This window comes from Diabrotica virgifera, chromosome 2, assembly GCF_917563875.1.
Source record: "Diabrotica virgifera virgifera chromosome 2, PGI_DIABVI_V3a".
NCBI classification, from domain to species: Eukaryota; Metazoa; Arthropoda; class Insecta; order Coleoptera; family Chrysomelidae; genus Diabrotica; species Diabrotica virgifera.
The window spans coordinates 230,326,688-230,346,811 of record NC_065444.1 but is presented as its reverse complement, the minus strand read 5'-3'; the positions used below and the strand labels follow the sequence as shown (position 1 = coordinate 230,346,811).

At 36.2% G+C, this 20,124-nt stretch overlaps 1 protein-coding gene across 1 annotated transcript in view; it reads right to left on the bottom strand.

Annotated features, from left to right (window-relative positions):
- The window catches only part of LOC126880469 (angiotensin-converting enzyme-like), an 89,331-nt gene extending 76,376 nt beyond the window's left edge, over positions 1-12,955 (bottom strand). Inside the window, exon 1 of the mRNA XM_050644328.1 lies at positions 12,631-12,955. Coding sequence (XP_050500285.1) covers positions 12,631-12,714 — 84 coding nt within the window. The 5' untranslated portion in view covers positions 12,715-12,955. The remainder of the gene's footprint in view (positions 1-12,630) is intronic.
- Positions 12,956-20,124: the final 7,169 nt, after the last annotated feature.

Genomic DNA, 20,124 nt, shown 5'->3' with positions numbered 1-20,124 from the left:
TAGCAGTGCGTCATACTGTCTAACCTGTAAAGAAGAGGGACACAGGATGGACCGTATGCAATGCCCAGCCTATAGGGCGTGGGTGTACGGCAGGGGAAGAAATGGGGAACTCCAGAAGGGTGAGTAATAAAAATAAAAATAGAAAGAACAGTGAAAAGGTGAGAGGTTGCTTTCTGGAGAACGGGAGTGGGCCCCTATACGGTCCACCAGTGAAACAGGAAGCCACCTCTCACAGAGTTTCGCGAAGAATAGACTCTATTGAAAATCAAACACCCCATTATTTTATCTATACAAATTTTGTTTATATATTTCATTTATTTATTTTATTTATTTCATTTTATTTATTCTCTTTACCTATTTATATAATTTATTTATTAAATAATTTTATTTATACAAATTTTAACTATTTTACCAACTTATTTATTTTATTTATATATATTTATTTATTTTTTGTAGTTTGTAGGAATTTTAATTCAGTAGAAAGACGCGAATCCGTTGCAGAAACGACCTCAGGGAACTGAACCAAAGTGGACCTCAAGGATCAACCTGGTATACGGATTTTGCAGGTAAACGTGGGCAGGGCGCGTCGAGCGCACGACCTTGTCCTCGCAAAAGCCTGCAAGCTAGACATAGACCTGCTCATCGTCCCCGAACCAAATATAAAGATTACGTCGGGCGGTGGTTGGGTTCAAGACAATGGAAAGAACGTGGCGGTGTTCATTAGAAATAGGGATGTGGGAGTGCAGAGCATTGTCAGGGGGGGGAATCATATCCTCATCAGGTTGAGGGGTTTCAGCCTCCTGGCATGCTACATATCTCCGAACATCCCTATGATGAGATACGAAGCCATCGTTGATGAAATAATGAGCACCGCCATAAGCGAAAAAGAAATATTGATCGCCGGGGACATTAATGCGAAGTCCAGATTATGGGGTTCCCCCATAAACGACAAAAAGGGGGAACTATGGAATGAATGGATAGCCCAGGCTGGCCTCCAAGTATTAAACAACGACAAACCTACATTCGTAAGGGGGGCCAGCCAATCACATATTGACGTCACGTTCGCAAGCGAAGGGCTATCCAGAAAGGTGCACGGATGGGACGTCCTCGACGATCAATTATTTACCTACCACCGTTACATACAATATGAGATAAAGGTTAAAGGGGGATTAAAACGGACGATAGGTCACACAGAATCATACTTCAATAAAAGCAAGTACCTATCGGAGGTCAGAAAAATAAACGAAGAAGAGATTTCTGACCTTGACCAACTGAGAAGAGCTTTACAAAATGCAGCAAAGTTGGCCACCGTTAAGAAGAAAAATGATAAAAAATCCCCCTACTGGTGGACGGATGAGATAGAAGGTTTACGGGAGAGATGCCTCAGAGCTCGAAGGATTTACACGAGAAGCCAGGGCAACCTCGAGCTCAAAGAAATATATAAAGACTTGAAGAAAACATTAAATAATAAAATAAAACGAGAGAAAAAGGAAAAGTGGCAGACCCTGATAAAAGCACTGGACGAGGATATATGGGGCGACGCATACAGGATTACAATGAAAACCTTGAAGATAATGGCCCCATATAGACTCGACGAAGACCAGCGGATGAAATCAGCTGAGCTCCTCTTCCCCACTAAGGAACCACAGAATTTTATTAAGGTATTTCCTACCATGGTCGAGGAGTTCACGGAAGAGGAAATAAAAACCGCTGGTCAGGAAATGAAGACAGGGAAAGCTCCCGGCCCTGACGGGCTGCCACCAGAGGCAATAAAGATTATAGCAACAGAGAAACCAGGTTTGATCAGAAAAATATGTAATGAGTTACTGCAGAAACAAGAGTTTCCCAGGGACTTAAAGGAAGCGAACTTGGTTCTACTCCTAAAGCCTGGGAAACCCCCTGATTCACCAACTTCTTATCGGCCAATATGCCTCCTGGACTGTCTTGGTAAATTCTATGAGGGACTTGTCAAGAGGAGGCTGGAGGGCATGTTGGAAGATAAGAGAGTTTTATCTAGTCAACAATATGGGTTTAGAAAAGGTAGATCGACAGTCGATGCCGCTACCTGGATAAGGGATGCGGCTAAGACAAGCAAGAAAAGATGGGTGGTCCTTGTTCTGTTGGACATAAAAAACGCTTTTAATTCAGCAAACTGGGGCCTCATAGTGAACCGAATAGGCGAATGTGGTGCTCCGGAATATTTGTCCAACATAATTAAGGACTATCTATCTGAGAGATCCGTATGCATATCGAAGAAGAAAAAGAAACAAATGACCGCGGGAGTACCCCAGGGGTCAGTCCTGGGACCCTTACTTTGGAATATATTATATAACGGGGTACTAGAAATTCACAAGAGAACAGGAGTTAGAGCGATAGCATACGCGGACGATCTAGCCTTACTGGTGGAAGATGATATGAGTCGGGGTATAACGGAAAAAGTAAATAAAGCTATAGAGAAGACCGCGGCGTGGATAGAGAAAAACGATTTAAAGTTAGCAGTAGAAAAGACAGAAATAATAATCTTGAGGGGACCAAGAAAAAGAGATGATACAGTTTTCAGATATCAAGGTTCCGAAATAAGACCCCAACGGACAGTAAGGTATTTAGGCATAACTTTGGATGAGAGATTGACATTTGGACAACATGTGATAGAAGCATGTCGAAAGGCGGAGGAGAGGACCTCAACGCTGAATAAACTAATGCCAAATATAGGGGGGCCCGGATCCCAGAAGAGGCTAATGATGTTACAATCAATATTATCCATAATATTATACGGGGCCCCAGTGTGGCATGAGGTCCTCCGGATGAAAAAGTATAAAGACATGCTTCTGAGGGCTCAAAGGAAACCCCTGATCAGAGTGTGCAGCGCGTACAGGACTGTATCAACCATTGCTTTACAGGTAGTGGCTGGTTCTCTGCCGGTGCACATCCTGGCCAGGGAGAGAGTCCAAATGTACCGAAGGGGCAACGGGGCGATAGGTTCAGGACCACTGGAGAAAGCTAGAAGTTTAGAGACGTGGCAGAGGGAATGGGCAGCCGAAGTCGGAAGGGCCGCCTGGACGAGATCCCTGATCCCGGATGTAGTGAGGTGGTACGGATGTCGGCATCGGCGCGTCAACTACTACTTTACACAGTTTCTGACGGGGCATGGATCGTTTCGACAATATACCCACCGTATTGGGAAAACTAGGGACGATCTATGTCCCGAGTGTGGTGTGGTGGATGACGCGCGGCATGTCGTGTTCGTATGCCCTGCCTATCGCGCGGGGCGTACCGAACTGCAGCTGGGCCTGGGATCTCCACTAGGCGAGCCTCATGAGCTGATCGATAGAGCTATCGACAGCAAACGAGACTTTGAGCTGATCATTGCCTTCGTCACAAAGACAATAAAGCACAAAGAAGAGAAAGAGAGGCGGCTGCAAGCGGGATGACCGCTTTATATTTATTTTCTTAAAATGTGTTTGTGTTGTGATCGGGCAACCAGCGGGGGGCGGACCCTTTACATCCAAACCACGCTGACTGCCCATTTTTATTTTTATTTTTTTATTTACTTATTTTACTTTTTCATATTTTTACTTATTTATTTTATCGTATTTTATTTATTTACCTCTTTAATTTTATTTACATAAGTTAATATTTCTTTCCAACAATTTTTATTTTTGGTTTTTCCTGTCTATGTGTTCTATCTTTTCTTTCTTCACTGTCCTTTATTTTTTCTTTCCTTTTTCGTTATGTCTTTTCTCTTTCTTTTCTCTTCTCTCATTTTATCTCTGCTCTTTTCTTCTCTTTTTTCACTCTCGTTTAGTCCTTTGTGTTATGTCTTGTATCGTTTTACCATCGACTGTCCCATTTTAATTTCCGAATTGAATGGGTGGATGAGTAAGCTTACATGGATGAAAGTATGAATGATTGGAGTTGAATGAGAGAAAGTATGAAGGAGCGGACGAGAAAGAGTGCATAGATGAAAGTATGAACGACTGGAGTTGCTCGTAACTGCCAACTGACATCTTCTGGCTGTTTTTATCCGGGATTGGGGGCCTCCTTGTCGCCCTACCTGCGCACGGGTTGCGCCAGACGGTCGCTACGCTGACTGGCCTGGTGCGGGGCGTGGGCGGGGGGTCGACCCGGGGGCCAACTGATTCATGGAATGCACGCTAGGAGTGCCGGAGGGGAGATATGAGTAAGGTCGACGGGTCAGATATGCTCGCTAAGAGCGGTCCCAGACCCGTCGGCTGGAGAAAAGAGGGGGTGGGTTTAGTCGGTAGGCGGCCCGTGATACAGATAGGACGGACCGAATCCGACACACCTGGGACACCTTCCCAGACGGTCTTGAGAAGATTCCCACCTCCCAAAAAAAAAAAAAAAAAAAAAAAAAAACTAGACACCCTTAAGCTATTAACAAATTTTCAGCTTGCTATTAATCAACTTTTTTTCATACGCGGGATCCAGACCTATAAAGGTTACCTGGCACAATTTCATCCCTATACTCAAAGTGGAGATAAACTACAGGGTAACTCGTTAGGAAGTTTCGTCTCAGAAAAGCTGCGTAGGCTTTTTATTATACCACAGGAATCTGTTATCTACATAGGTATTTTTTAATTTTTTTACATCTTTACTTTTACTGACAAGTTTGAGGGATCAAGAGATTCATTGTATGTACCGGCAAAATTAGGTAAGGCAGGATTGGAAGAACCCCAATCAAAGAGATAAAAAAATTCGTGGAACTTTTCATGCTCTATATACCGAAAAACAATAGCTCACTTTAAGTCCCTGGAATGATAAGTAATAATGAAGTTACTATGGCAACTATTATTTCAATTTCAGAAATATGTATTTACTATAGGAAGCTGTAACCGATGTAATGGTCCAGAAACAGATAATGGCTCCTCAACCAAACGTTGTGCAAATATATAACAAGGGAATGGGTGGTGTAGATTTATTCGATAAGTTAAGATCTTTGTATAGTATTTGCATTTAATATAAAAAATATATTGGGCGACATTCAGATTTTGTTTGAATAGGGCAATACTGAACATATGGCTTCTTTACCGCAAAATAAGGCAACTTATTTATTAGAATTTTGCCAGAGAATTGTGGAAGCTCTGCTGACAGCTTCAGATCATATATTCCAACGCTACGTGGTGTACGTCAAAACTCCTCAAAACATGTTGGTGAGGAAATTCACTTGGATAATATGGGTCATTTGGTGGATTAAATTGAAAAACAATGAAGGTGTGGCAAATGTGGCCAGTGCACCTAATATCGGTGCATTAAATGTAATGTAGGACTTCATCCCGAGCAATGTTTCGTTAAATATCACAAGTTGTAAAAACTTTAAAATAAATTAATGCCTTATGATATTTTGTTTCCTTTATTGTCCAGCGTATGATATATTCTTTTTCTCATGATCATCTTTCAGTGCGTCACAGTTTTTCGATTTCTTTCTAACGCATTAAATTGTATGTGACAGAAAAAAAGGCACGTCAGTGATTAGTTTGGTAATTATTCTAGTTCTGTTGTTATTATAGTCGTCGATAGGTGGCGCCATAATAAAAAAATATATTTTTTTTGATTAGATAATAATATTACAAATATAATCTGCATAATTTATAAGACTATACAAATCAATGAAAATACCATTTTATAAATGAAAGAATCACATTTGATTTGTTTTTATTCCAAATTGAAAATAAAATGTGACAACTGTCTAATTTAACTAAAATGTCATGTTAGAATAAATGTCATAAATGTGTATTATCACGGACTTACCCTTTTTCCTATCATTTGTTACGCACTGAAAAATGATCATGAAAAGGACAATATCATACGTCAAAAAAAAGACAGTTACAACCAAAAAAAAAAAAGGAAATTTTACACATTGCTATTAAAAACAACCTCTCTTTATTTCATTCTGAAGTTTTTTTTCATTTTGATAACATTTTAATTTTGGGCATTAATGGATTAAACGTACATTTTTTAAGTTATACTTCTTTACGATCGAGAGTGAAATTATATAATACCGGGCGCATGCGCACACAGACAGTATGTAGTAGTTCGTTGCTTTCAAGATATTATGTATGTATCACTGTATCAGCGCTGTCAGCGCAAATAAGTCCTTAAAAGGATATATTAGTGTGTTTAGTAAATGTATTATTTATTATAATTTTTGTGTCTTTGGATTTGTCTTCCTCAGGAATAAGATATTTTATAATAATAGTAAGTATATTTAAAGTATTTTTGTATACTTCACTTGGTCTATTAAATTTGTCAGTATGTATGAGAAATCTTGTAACCTGTCAAGTCAAAGGGAATATAGCTTAGTGGTAGAGCGTGTGACCGGAGATCGAGAGGTCCCGGGTTCAAATCCCGGATGATTCATTTTTTTTAATGTTTAGTATCATTTTAATAAAATTTTTTTAAAAGTGGTAGGTAAGAAAGTTAGTTTAATATTTAAATAAAATACAAATAACCCGTTAAATATATTTATTTCTTTGAAATTATAAATAGAAATATAATTTCTTACGTGCGTACAAAGTACACACACATTCTTTTTTATGAGAAGTGACAAATAATAGAGCAGGTGACGTCCATACAATATTTGGGAGCAAATGTCAATAGCCAGTGTAACCCAAAAAACGAAATCCTATCAAGAATCGAACAAGCGAGGAAAACACTCATGAACATTAAAAACATTTTTTACAAGATCAGACCTTAGTCTAAAACTCAGAATCCGAATGATCAGATGGTGTGTGCTTTCTGTCTTGCTACATGACTGTGGAAGTTGGACAACGGACTCTGAAATAAAAAAGAGAATAGATGCCTTTGAGATGTAAGTACACAGGGTGAGCTTTGTACAGGGTGAGCCACGCTCAACGGGACGGAGCCTACCGGGGAAACGGCTAAAGACATTAAAAATTCCTTCCGTAGGAATACGTAGGTCAGTACCGGCTACAAATTAAAATTTGTGAAATATATACAGGGTGTCCCAATTTGGCGTAATGATATAAAGTTATATATTTTTAAATAAAACAACCTATATTTTACTTTAATTTTGAATTCTACTGAACAAAATAATGTTATTTTATTCAACATTCCCTATACCTATTTTTGACAGGTTTCGATTTATTTGGGTTTTTCTGAAAATGTACTATTCGCGAAATTAATTAATTACATAATATCGCATTAATTTTAATTAACGCCTTTTTGTCAGTTAATTGTCAACTATCCATGCTTTACATCAAAATAATTACCATTTGAAACTAATCTACATACTGTTCGCAATCTGAAGTGTCAATGCTGTACAATATTTTGTATAATTAATTTCTAAACTTAAATGGGACACCCTCTATTTTACTTTAATTTTGAATTCTAATCAAAAAAATAATATTACTTTATTAAACAATCCCTATACCTATCTTTGATAATTTTCGATTTATTTGAGTTTTTTTGAAAATGCATTCTTGAAATTAATTATTATTTATTATTATTAATTATTCCGAATTCTTGATATTAATTAATTACACTTTATTTTACACTTTATTACATAAAGTTCTACTCTAACTTAAACAAAACACCCTGTATTTGAATGCTGTAACAAGTATTATAATCAAACTATTATACAATTTTATATTAATATCTAGTATCTTCAGATCTATTTGCATTATGTCACCTGGAACAATAAATGTCGTTAATTACATAGCTCATTATACATTATAAAGAATGCCATGATAAAACAAAAGGTACCTAGCTGTCAAACTAATAGTCAAACTATTAACTGTATTGCTTTCAATTAATAGAAATGTCAGATTATTCAATTGAAGAACGAGTAAATATGATTTTAGTACTGGGTGAATGTGATCAAAACAGTTTGTTAGCATCAAGAGTCTATGCTGAGAGATTTCCCTTAAAACGTCATTCTCGTAAAAAAGTATTTGAAAGAGTCTTAACAAGGTTTCGTGAAACTGGCAGTGTTGTTTATCCTAAACGAAAATTGATAAATCCCATAACTGAAGATGAAAATACCGAACTAGAAGTTATTCAATCAGTTATTGAAAATCCAAATACAAGTACATAGACGATGGCCAGGGAGATTGAAGTAAACCAAACTAGTATACGCAGAATTCTTAAAAAATATAAATATCACCCATACCACATTCAAGTGCATCAGCATTTGTATGGAGCTGATTTTGAACGTAGGTTAGAGTTTTGTTTATGGTTTCGAGACAAAACGGGAGCAGATCAACATTTTTTTTGATAAAATTTGAGTATACTTTCCATAATAATGGACTCGTGATTCGACATAACTTTCACTATTATAATACCTACGGAAAATCAACATAAATATGGATGTATTGATCGATAAACCGATGGCCCCTTAATGTATATGGTGGAATAATAGGAGAACATCTGATTGGACCGTATTTTTTAATGGCCATAAATGGAAAAAAGTTTTTAAGATTTCTACGAAGAGTCTTTTGGATACTTTTGCAAAATATCCCTTTAAATATTAGAAGAACAATGTTTCTGCAGCTGGACGGTGCTCCAGCACATTACACGCGTAATGTTCTAGAATATTTAGACAGAAAATTTCCCGGAAAGTGGATAGGTAGGGATGGTGCTGTCAATTGGCCCCCCTAGATCACCTGGGTTAACATCAATGGACTTTTTTTGAGGATATATTAAAATTTTGGTTTATCAAACTCCATCTACAACCGCTGAAGATATGAAAACGGGTATTCGTAATGCGTTTGCAACAGTTACTCCAGAAATGTTAAGAAAAGTAAAACAAAATTTTGAACCCAGAGTGAGGTTATGTATTGAAGAAAATGGACACCATTTTGAACATTTAATGTAAATTAATTTTTTCCAGTGTGTTTTGTTTAACTTTATGCAATAAAGTGTAATTAATTAATTTCAAGAATAGTGCATTTTCAAAAAAAAAAACGCAAATAAATCGAAAATTGTCAAAGATAGGTATAGGGATTGTTTAATAAAGTAACATTATTTTTTTGATTAGAATTCAAAATTAAAGTAAAATACAGGGTGTCCCATTTAAGTATAGAAAGTAATTATACAAAATATTGTACAGCATTGACACTTCAGATTGCAAACACTCTGTAGATTAGTTTCAAATGGTAATTATTCTGATGTAAAGCATGGACAGTTGACAATTAACTGACAAAAATACGTTAATTATTAATTTCGCGAATAGTACATTTTCAGAAAATCCCAAATAAATCGAAACCTGTCAAAAATAGGTATGGGGAATGTTGAATAAAGTAACAATATTTTGTTCAGTAGAATTCAAAATTAAAGTGAAATATAGGTTGTTCCATTTAAAAATATATAACTTTATATCATTACCCCAAATTGGGACACCCTGTATATATTTCACAAATTTTAATTTGTAGCCGGTACTTACCTACGTATCCTACGGAAGGAATTTTTAGTTTCTTTAGTCGTTTCCCCGGTAGGCTCCGTCCCGTTGAGCGTGGCTCACCCTGTATATACAGACGTGTGCTGAGAATTCCATGGGTACAAAAAGCTTCTATCAGTGAGGTAGTTTGGCGCATGAGCAGACAACATAATTACTAAGAATAATCAAAGAAAGAAAAATACAATACTTGAGCAAATGGTTGAGAGGGGAAATATATTAACTTTAAATCATATTTGAAGGCAAAATAGAGGGCAAAAGATCAGTAGGAAGATGCCAGAACTAGTTGAAAGACCTGAGAAGATGGTTTGACCGCTCATCCTCAGAAATTTTTCGTGCAGCAGTTTCCACAGCTACAATTGCCATTTGGGTCGGCAACCTTCGAAAGGAGACGGCGTAATAAGAAGAAGGGTACCAAAAGCAATGAGCTTTGGTGGGACTCTTTCCGTATTGTCGAGCTCTAGGTGACTTGGTACGTCGCCCGTCGGAGTATCTTACAAAAATTTTCTTACTCATTTGGATGTTGAGAGTAGTATCCCTTAGAATCACTGCATGGTCTTATAGAGTTGTTCTCTTCGAAACGACTCCAGTAGTAGAGAGAATGATAGATATCGACAGGTAGTTTCCATTTTCCATTGTCTCCTTATTTGTATTTCCAGACCTCTGTACTTGGCGATCTGTTCCTTGTATTTAAAAGTAGATTATTATTACTAGGCATCGCCACACCTATTAGTGTTGTTTGACTATTATATTTATTAGCTAGTATGAGATCTGGTCTATTATATTCCACTGGTAGTATGATAGAATTGATTCAAAAAATGACATAACCCAGACATCTAAAGTGAAAGTTATCCTCCAACACCAAATTGTTCTATATGATCCACATAATGTTCAGAAAAAAGTCACACCATTTTGAGCGTCGGGTTTGGGGAGGAGAGGGGGAGAAATCGGTAAATTCGTAGTTTCCTACGTTTTTCGTCAATATTTCTAAAACTATGAGGTTTAGCATGAACAAACTTCTATACAAAAATGTTCTACATTAAATTTGAAATAAAAAAGGGCCCATACATAATACTTCTAAAATGAACGGTTCCAAAATTACGGAGGTAGTAGGTATAGTATAATTGGTCCAAAAAAAGGCCTAACCCAGACATCCAAAGTAAAAGTTTTCCTCCAACACCAAATTGTTCTATATGGTCCACATATTGTTCAGTAAAAAGTTACTCCATTAGAGAAGTCGATAAATTAGTAGTTTCTTTACGTTTTTCGTCAATATTTCTAAAACTATGTTTAAGCGTAAACAATGTTCTATACAAAAACGTTCTACATAAAATTTAAAACAAAAATGGGCCTATCCATAATTGTTATATAATCAACGGTTCCAGAGTTACAGAGGGTGGAATGTGGAGGTTTTCGATACTTTTTATATTTTTTGGGCAATTGATGATGATTTTGGGTGGTGAGGTTGACGTTTCTTCAAGGTCTTATCACTAACATACCATTGGCCACTGAAATAGCAAATCCTGTTAAAGAAAATTTCTTTCAATCAGTAAAAATGTTATAAATTGCCAAAAAAATATAAAAAGTATCGAAAACATCCACTTTCACCCTCCGTAACTCTGGAATCGTTGATTTTATAACAATTATGTATAGGACCTTTTTTGTTTTAAATTTGATGTAGAACATTTTTGTATAGAACATTGTTTAGTCTAAAGCATATTTTTAGAAATATTGACGAAAAACTTAAAAAAACTACTAATTTACCTATTTCTCCCCCATCTCCCCCCCCCCAAACCGGGCGCTCAAAATGGTGTAACTTTTTACTGAACAATATCTGGACCATATAGAACAATTTGGTGTTGGAGGAAAACTTTTACTTTTAATGTCTGGGTTAGGCCTTTTTTGCACCAATTATACTATACTACCTCCGTAACTTTGGAGCCGTTCATTTTAGAAGCATTATGCATAGGGCCTTTTTTGTTTCAAATTTAATGTATAACATTTTTGTATAGAAGGTTGTTCATGCTTAACCGCATAGTTTTAGAAATATTGACGAGAAACTTAAAAAACTACGAATTTACCGATTTCTCCCCCTCTCTCCCCAAACCCGACGCTCAAAATGGTGTGACTTTTTTCTGAACATTATGTGGACCATATAGAACAATTTGGTGTTGGAGGATAACTTTCACTGTAGATGTCTGGGTTTGGACCTAGTTATACCATACTATGGTTGATGTGTGAGCACAGTACGGTCCCGGTATAGCTTGTAGTTGTCGCTTTTAAGTATTCTCTCAGGGACGTACTGGTATTAAAGGAGATGATCAGTTTGGAGATGTCCCAGTTTGCTATTAAGTTCTTCATTGACGAATCATTGGTAAATAATAAAGGTGTAATGGAAGTTAGAGGGCAGGGAACTAAAGAAGTTTTACTTTTATAAAACTGCCACTTACCATCTAGGTCTCAGATTGAAAAAAAAACAGTTGAAAAATGTACTTGAATTGCCATGAAGCTATTTTCACAATAAACGTATGGGAGGAGTTGATCTGGGAGGGATCTACCAAATGGCGGCTTAAATTTAAGGGGATCTACTAAAGGGAAAGAAAGAAAATTCCTTTTCTTAACTATTTAGTACCTATAGATGAGCAGTTGCTGAGTTTGGGGAGATCCAAAACTAAAATTAAAAGAAGAGTCACTGGTAGTCCAGGTAGACACACAAAAATTCAAAAAATAATGACACATATTGGGGATCACCTTTTAGAATAAACTAATACTAAAATGAGTTTGTGTTAGTCCCATAAGAAGAAGGAAAACCGTACAAAAACTTTATATACCTATTGGATGAAATGTACCTTTATGCAAAAAGTGTTTTTTAACATTCCACTCATAATTAAATTGCACTTATACCTTAATATTTAATAAACATTGGTATTCTAAGTGCTCTTTTTATTACTGATGGGATCATAAAATCCCAATCAAAACTACTATTGGGACCAAAAGTTCCCACTTTCTTAGAACGGAAAAAGGAGAATTTTATGACTAATTATACACATAGTGTGTTTTGATTAATTATTCTGATCATAAAAATGAATAGTTTCAGTCTCTTATTTATGTAAAAAAAGAAAACCGAACAAAACACAAGTATTTAAAATAATTGGAGCATACAATAAATCCGTTGAATTTCAATAAGGATATCTTACCAAAAGAAAGGGCACATCTTCACTGTAACTATAAAATATCCCATAACCGACCACTAAAATTGCCACCTTCAATGCACCATTCATTGTTGCAGCCTCATATCTAACACAACATACAACAAATACTGTCGTTATTAAAATGTATTATTATGATCACATAGCGATACCAGCAAAATTACGGCCTAGCAAAAATAAGACACAACTAAATTGTCTTGACTTTGAGGAAGTAGCGTGACAAATGACTCTTGAGGTATGCCACACGGAGCGTAACGCGTCGTCGTTAAGAATATACACTTATCCATACACGTTAATGTCGAGAATTCTTTCCACCAGGATTGTTACGCACGTGCCCACTCTCTACTAGAATAATTTCACCAAATGACCTATAAATACTGATTTGTTTTGTTTAGGAGAATAAATGCGAAGACGAACAATGAAACTAAGCGGTTATGCAAATTGCTGAATAATGATTTGGGGGGCAAATCTGAAGATGTGTATGATTAATTTGTAATTAAGGTCATATTTTTAAACTCTGTACTTGAACGGAATGTAAATTGTATACTAGATGAATGAAGAGTTTACTGAAAGGGAAATTAATTAAAAAATATTTCTTAGTTCGATGAAGTAAAAAGTGAAATCGTACCATTATATTCTTATACTCCAAAGAATTGAATACTTTCATAATATGTAGATTGATATAGATTATTGATTATGTACTTTAGAAAGGAATTACAACTTACAACGTTAAAGGGGTTTTATTGTTCATGTCAGCAGGGGCCCCCGGCATATATCTAGCCCTACTACGTCGAGGACTGGATATCCTTCTGCTGAACCTTGTGGAAATGTTCAGAGCCTCCTTGGCTCTGAGATATTTCATACGAATTGAAGAGAGGTACGTGTGGTCTTCATACCAAAACCAGGTAGGATGGACTACACCCTATCAAAGGCTTTCCGAGCAACTACCGTATCATGGTTTCTATTGAAAACGATGAAAAAGCTATGAGAGAGATATATAAGGGATGAAGTTCTGATTCTTAACCCACTTCACCCAAATCAACATGCATATACTTCGGGACCGCTTCTGCACTGCGTTAAGTATAGGGAAGAACTGAAAGTTCATAGACATTTAGGGAACGTTTGATAAAACCACATTTAGTGGAGTCACTGAAGGTTTTCACCTCCGATTTTGTTGAACCTCCATCGATTTTCATAAAAATTGGTGAGTAATTAGAGGATACCTCAAGGAACAAAGGTGATATGATACCAACTTGCGCTTTTACCCTAGGGGTGGATGCCACCCCTTCTCGGGGGTGCAAAATCTTAAATTTTGCTGTGAAAACCATGCAACTGGGGCCAAAATTATTTAACCTTTTATTTTTAAAAAAATAAGTTGTCTAAAAGATTAAATTCAACGTGGTTAAATAGCCCTTGGAATTATCTTTCAAACATTTTTTAGATAAACCGGATATCGTAAAAATAAATGGAGTTTATAAAAAAAAAAAAACAATAACATTTTTTGGAAAAATTTTTAAAAGATAAATTTTGAAAACATTTTGATGCATAAATTTTAATGCTATCAACATGTTCGGGGGCTCATTTGATAGATATTTTAAGTTCTTTGACAAATGTTTAATAAGCTTATGTTATAAAATGCATCATTTTCCCGTTATTTCGACTTGAATACTTAGATATTTTTACTCGTCGAAAAAAATATATATTCAATTACCTACCTATAACCCACTTTAAGTTAACATTAAAAGGTTTTTCTAGAAAACGGTTTATTTCATTTTTTATTAGCTTCAATTTTGGTGATAATAACTTTTTTTGTAAAAAGTCATAGTTTTTGAATTATTGATGAAAAATCGTTTAAAAATATGCATTTTTCTCAAGGAAAATTAAAATTTTTAATCTTCAATAACTCAAAAAGATTTCATTTAATTTAATAAATTTATTTAATAAATTTTGCTTAGAATTGGTCCCTCTATGGAATTATGGGGTTATTTTCAATAAAATAATTTTCACCACCGAGAAGGGGTGGCATCTACCCCTAGGGTAAAAGCGCAAGTTGGCACCATGCCACCTTTGTTCCTTGAGATATTCTCTAACCACTCACCAATTTTCATGCAAATCGATGGAGGTTCAGCGAAATCGGAGGTAATAGCTTATATCCACCTCCAGTGACTGCACTAATTCCTAACCATCACCCAATAGCTCAATGTCAGGAATGTCTCCCTAGCCGTGAGCGAATGGATATTCAGTTTGCTCTCCAATAGAGCAATAAGCATAAATGCAAAAGACGTTTCGGTTAGCATGAAGGTTGCGAGTGGTTGTCGACAGGGGGAGGGAGGTGCTATCACCACCCAACTGGAACATAGCTTTAGACACTCTGATTCTGACCAACTCAGCAGCAACGGGTTCTACACAATAGTCTATGCAGACGACATATCTGACTTGCAAAACGGTAATTTTGAGAAGACGCTATGTAAAGTTTACAAGTTGCTCTCAGATCACAGACTAATAGAAGCATGGTATTTCTCACTCACTATCTAGAATTCCTATGAATACAGAGATCCTGTAGTCTAAACTTTACTGAAGAGGTAAACTACCTTGGTATTACCTCTGACAGGAAGTTACCATGAAACTTCCACTTAAATAGTAGAGCTAAAAGAGAATATATTGTCTATAAGCAATGTCGATACAGGGTTAGACGCACCTTGGTTTCTCCCAGGGCGATCGCCTGTATCTATACTACTATCCTTATAGGTCTGGATCCCGCGTATGAAAAAAAAATATTAATAGCAAGCTGAAAATTTGTTAATAGCTTAAGGGTGTCTAGTCGGATAAACTTTGATATATGGGAACACTGGAATAGAGGCAGTTTTAATTGTGGAACAGGTTAAAAATTTGGAACGGTCAGACCACGAAAACGGCACATTTATTTTGTCCGACAGAATAGACTTAAACTCTCCGAACAGAGATTAAACTCTCATGCAAAAATCAGACTGCTATTTATCACCTGTCATAATTCCTGTCATTTGACATATTCTACATGTTCCACTCATTAAAACGCCCATTTGGTGATAAATAGCAGTCTGACTTTTGCATGAGAGTTTAATCTCTGTTCGGAGAGTTTAAGTCTGTTCTGTCGGACAAAATACATGTGCCGTTTTCGTGGTCTGACCGTTCCAAATTTTTAACTTGTTCCACAATTAAAACTGCCCCTGTTCCAGTGTTCCCATATATCAAAGTTTATCCGACTAGACACCCTTAAGCTATTAACAAATTTTCAGCTTGCTAGTAATCAACTTTTTTTCATACGCGGGATCCAGACCTATTAGGCCAATGCTAACTTACGAAGCTATTGCTTGTGCACCAAGTAATAGCGGTCAACAAACTAAACCATATTCAGCGGTTGGCTTGCCTAAGTACAACAGGAGCCATAAAAAAACACAAACTTCTGCAATTCAGTTGCTCACTGGCATCACCTCTATAGAAGAACTGGTGACAATGGTACGATTGCGCTCAGCGGGTACAAACGTTGATGTAGAAATGGGACAATTCAGGTGTCACTCCTGGCGGTTAGAGCTGGATGCACGACCCCTGCTTCAGGTAGACTGTGACGCAATTAAACCTAACTTTTTCTTCAACACATTCTACTAGATCGAAACAAGAAAACATAAGGAGTCAAACGTAGCAAATGCGTATTGTATATACAGGGTGTTTGATAAAGAAACGGCCATAGCTTAACCTTAAATTCCTGAGGTTACAATAGGTCGATTTAAGCTAACTGGCCTTAACCCTCGCAGGACCAACCTTTTAGTAGAAACAGCGAGGACCAAGGAGGGTCAATAAATGTTCACACATAAATTAACCAAAAACGTACTTCTTTATTTAACCTTTAACTACACGCGCTGGCGTATTTTGTACGCCAGATATAAGAATTCTACTGCAAATATATTTAAAAATTTAATTTTTGACCTTGTTTATCTCTCTAACCTATCACTGGAATGTGCTTTACAATTTGGTTTTAGTTGCGTTATAATCGGCGTTCTGGGACATCGTAATTTACAGTTTATTATTTGTTGTTTCCGGTGGTGGACAATATACGCCACGATTATATTGATATAAGTAGTAATATAAGTACATATTTCAATTGTTTTTTAGTCATTATGGCATAAAATATATTTTTCTTTGTAAACCATACTTTTACTCCTGTAAAAAATCACATTTAAAAAAAATTTATTAATACTTTTATTTATCATGGAATCCAGTTATTCCATGATTCCAGTTATAAATTCAAATTGGCTTACTGAGAAGGAACTTCAAGTATTCACTGATGCCGAATAAGGTTTATAACAAACAACTAAGTGTATTTTTCAAAAAAGAAATAAACAAATCCGCTGTTTTTAAGTGTATTTTCTTGTGGCGTATAAAGTACGCCACGCGTGTAGTTATGTTATAACTTGATGCGCGGGTAGTTAAAGGTTAAACTAATTTAAAAATAACACTTTTATATTATTCCTAGACGTGAATGGAATTATTAAAAGATACGAATTTATAATTTACCCGGAGTCTTCGGTTTCAGTGGAATTGGCATCATCGTAGGATACAGAAACATTTTTGACTTCTTGCTGTGCTTACCGCATACATACTTGAATTTTGAACAAACTATGGTTGTTTTTGCCTACTTATTGGCCTTTTTTCTTTTAGATTTTGCTAATTTGACACATGAATGATATCGGCCCTTTCCATTTTGGGATGGTGTTGAAGGTACTTAAGGGGATTATTTTATAGTCCACTGTCAAGTTTTTATAAAAGTATGAGGAAATGAATTAAATTATATAAATGCTAATTATGCCACCTAATAGGGCAGTAAGTACGCCTAAAAATACTAATTATTTGAGATTTTTAGGAACAAAGATATTTAGAAAACTGGATGTAATGCAATGTTGTGGACAATTTTTAACCCTCCTTGGTCTTTCTAGGGTTAATACAAAAGTTGATAATAACCGAAATACAGGGTGTCAAAGTTAAACTTTTATTTTATTTATTCTTGAATATTTCCTAATAGGCATGGGATAATAACACAAAATTTGGTAAGCGAGGGTTTTTTGGGACGAAAAATTTAAATTCGTCACTAAAAATAATGTATTACTTAGAGGGCGCCACATACGCCTTACAGCGCTCATTTAATACGTTTAATTATTTTTATCTCCCACTCTACATAATTTTTGACAAAATTTTTTATTTTCCCAATATTTTTACTTAAAAAAAGTATACTATGTTTATTTTGCTAAACTCAACAGTTTTTGAGAAAAACGCATTTTAAATCTGCGAGGCAACATAATTTTTTGCTTAATGTCATTGTAGTTACACCCGAAAAATATATTAAAATCATAAAAATTTACAAAAATCTATCGCAAATTTCTTCAAATTAATAGAATTTGCGATGCAATGATATAAATATGAGAACTGGCGCAATTATGGTAGGGGAGCCCAAGCGGGGATTTTTGCAGTTACTCGAGCGCGTCAGATTAGCATATGCGAGAAACCTGGTACCCTGCAGATGTACCTCTACCATATATTGGCTCTTAACACAGGGGAGTTCGTTAAGGGGGGCCCGAAAAAAAAAATCTATCCTTAAAAAACTCGAAATTGTCAGATTAAGATAAGGTAAGTTAAGTACATGCAAAAGAGTGTATATTTCAAAAATCTGACGATTTGAGCCGGGCGTAAGGAAATGGGTGAGTCCCAAAGTTTCACAAGAAAAAAGCGAATATTTCGCGAAATGAATGACAGATCGAAAAACTAAAAAATATGTGCCCAATATTTTTTAAAAATCTATCGAATAATACCAAACACGACTTCCCACGGAGAGGGGTGGGGGGTAAATTTAATATTTTAAATACGAATCCCGCGATATTTCGCGAAATGAACATCAGATCGAAAAACTGTAAAATACACTTATTCAGTATTTTTTAAAAATCTATCGAATGGTACCAAACACGACCCCCATGGATGTGGGGTGGGGGGTTACTTTAAAATCTTAAATGGGAGCCCTCATTTTTTATTGCAGATTTGGATTCCTTACATAAAAATAAGTAACTTTTATTCGAAACATTTTTTCGAATTATGGATAGATGGCGTTATAATCGGAAAAACGATTGTTGGAAATGGAAAATTAAATTAAAAAATGGCAAGCGCCCACTAAACTGGAAAACTTTACTTAACTTTTTTTAGGTTTAGAACCTACTCTTCACAACCCAATAGGTCCCCAAAGCGCTCGAGTGACTGCACATTTAGCATACTTTGCTCCCCTACCATTAGTATTATGGTTTCAAGTTTATTTTACGGGTCTAACTACAATGATATCAAAGATATTATGCAAAAACTTATGTTGTATCGCAGAATTAAAATGCGGTTATCTCGAAAACAGTTGAGTTTGGCGAGATGAATGTAGTATTCTTTTTAAAGAAAAAGATTAAGAGATAAAAATGTGTATTCAAAAATTATGTAGGGTGGGGGATAAAAAAAATTGAACGTATTAAATGAGCGCTGAAAGGCGTATGTGGCGCCCTCTGGGTAAAACATTATTTTTGGTGGCGAATTTAGATTTTACATCCCAAAAAACTCGCGCTTACCAAATTTCGTGTTGTTATCCCATGCCTGTCAGGAAATATTCAAGAATAAATTAAATAAAAGTTTGACTTTGACACCCTGTATTTCGTACTAAAGGAAGTTAGCTTAAATCGACCTATTTTAAGCGCAGGAATCTGCGGTTAAGCCATGGCCCATTCTTTACCAAACACCCTGTACACCGATGGTTCGAAACTGAAGAAGCTTGAAGATGCGGGATATGTAGGTACTCCATATTACTAAGAGTAATGTGGGGTATGAGAAAAAATACCAGCATACTTCAGACTAAGCTCACTGGCATCTCGATAACCACAAACAGGATAACCCAAAAAGGTATAGTTGGTAAAACCATAATAATCTGCACGGACAGCAGACAAGCGCTACTACGTCTCACATCGGTATTAGCAATGGAGTGTTATGACTCACTATCTCAAGCTTTAGATGGTAATAACATCACCCTGAGGTGGACTAAAAGACACAATGGAAATAAAGGCAACTGCATTGCTGACGAACTAGATAGGAAGGCGGCAGGACTAAGACTCGTAGGACCTGGAGATTTACGGCTGACCAACTACAACAATCGTGGAGATTGCCAAATATCACTCTCACACGCAAACCGTGAAAAGATAGAGAGAAGGAATGACTTGCCAAGATAACACTAAGGAACCTTTAAAAGTCATCAACAAAGAAGTACTTGGAAATGACCAGGAAAATCTATGCTTGACAGTTGGTTTTCTAACTTCTTCTTCTTCAGGTGCCATCTCCGCTACGGAGGTTGGTAATCATCATAGCTATTTTAATTTTTGAGGCAGTAGCTCTAAATAGTTGTTTCGAGCTGCATCCAAACCATTCTCTCAAGTT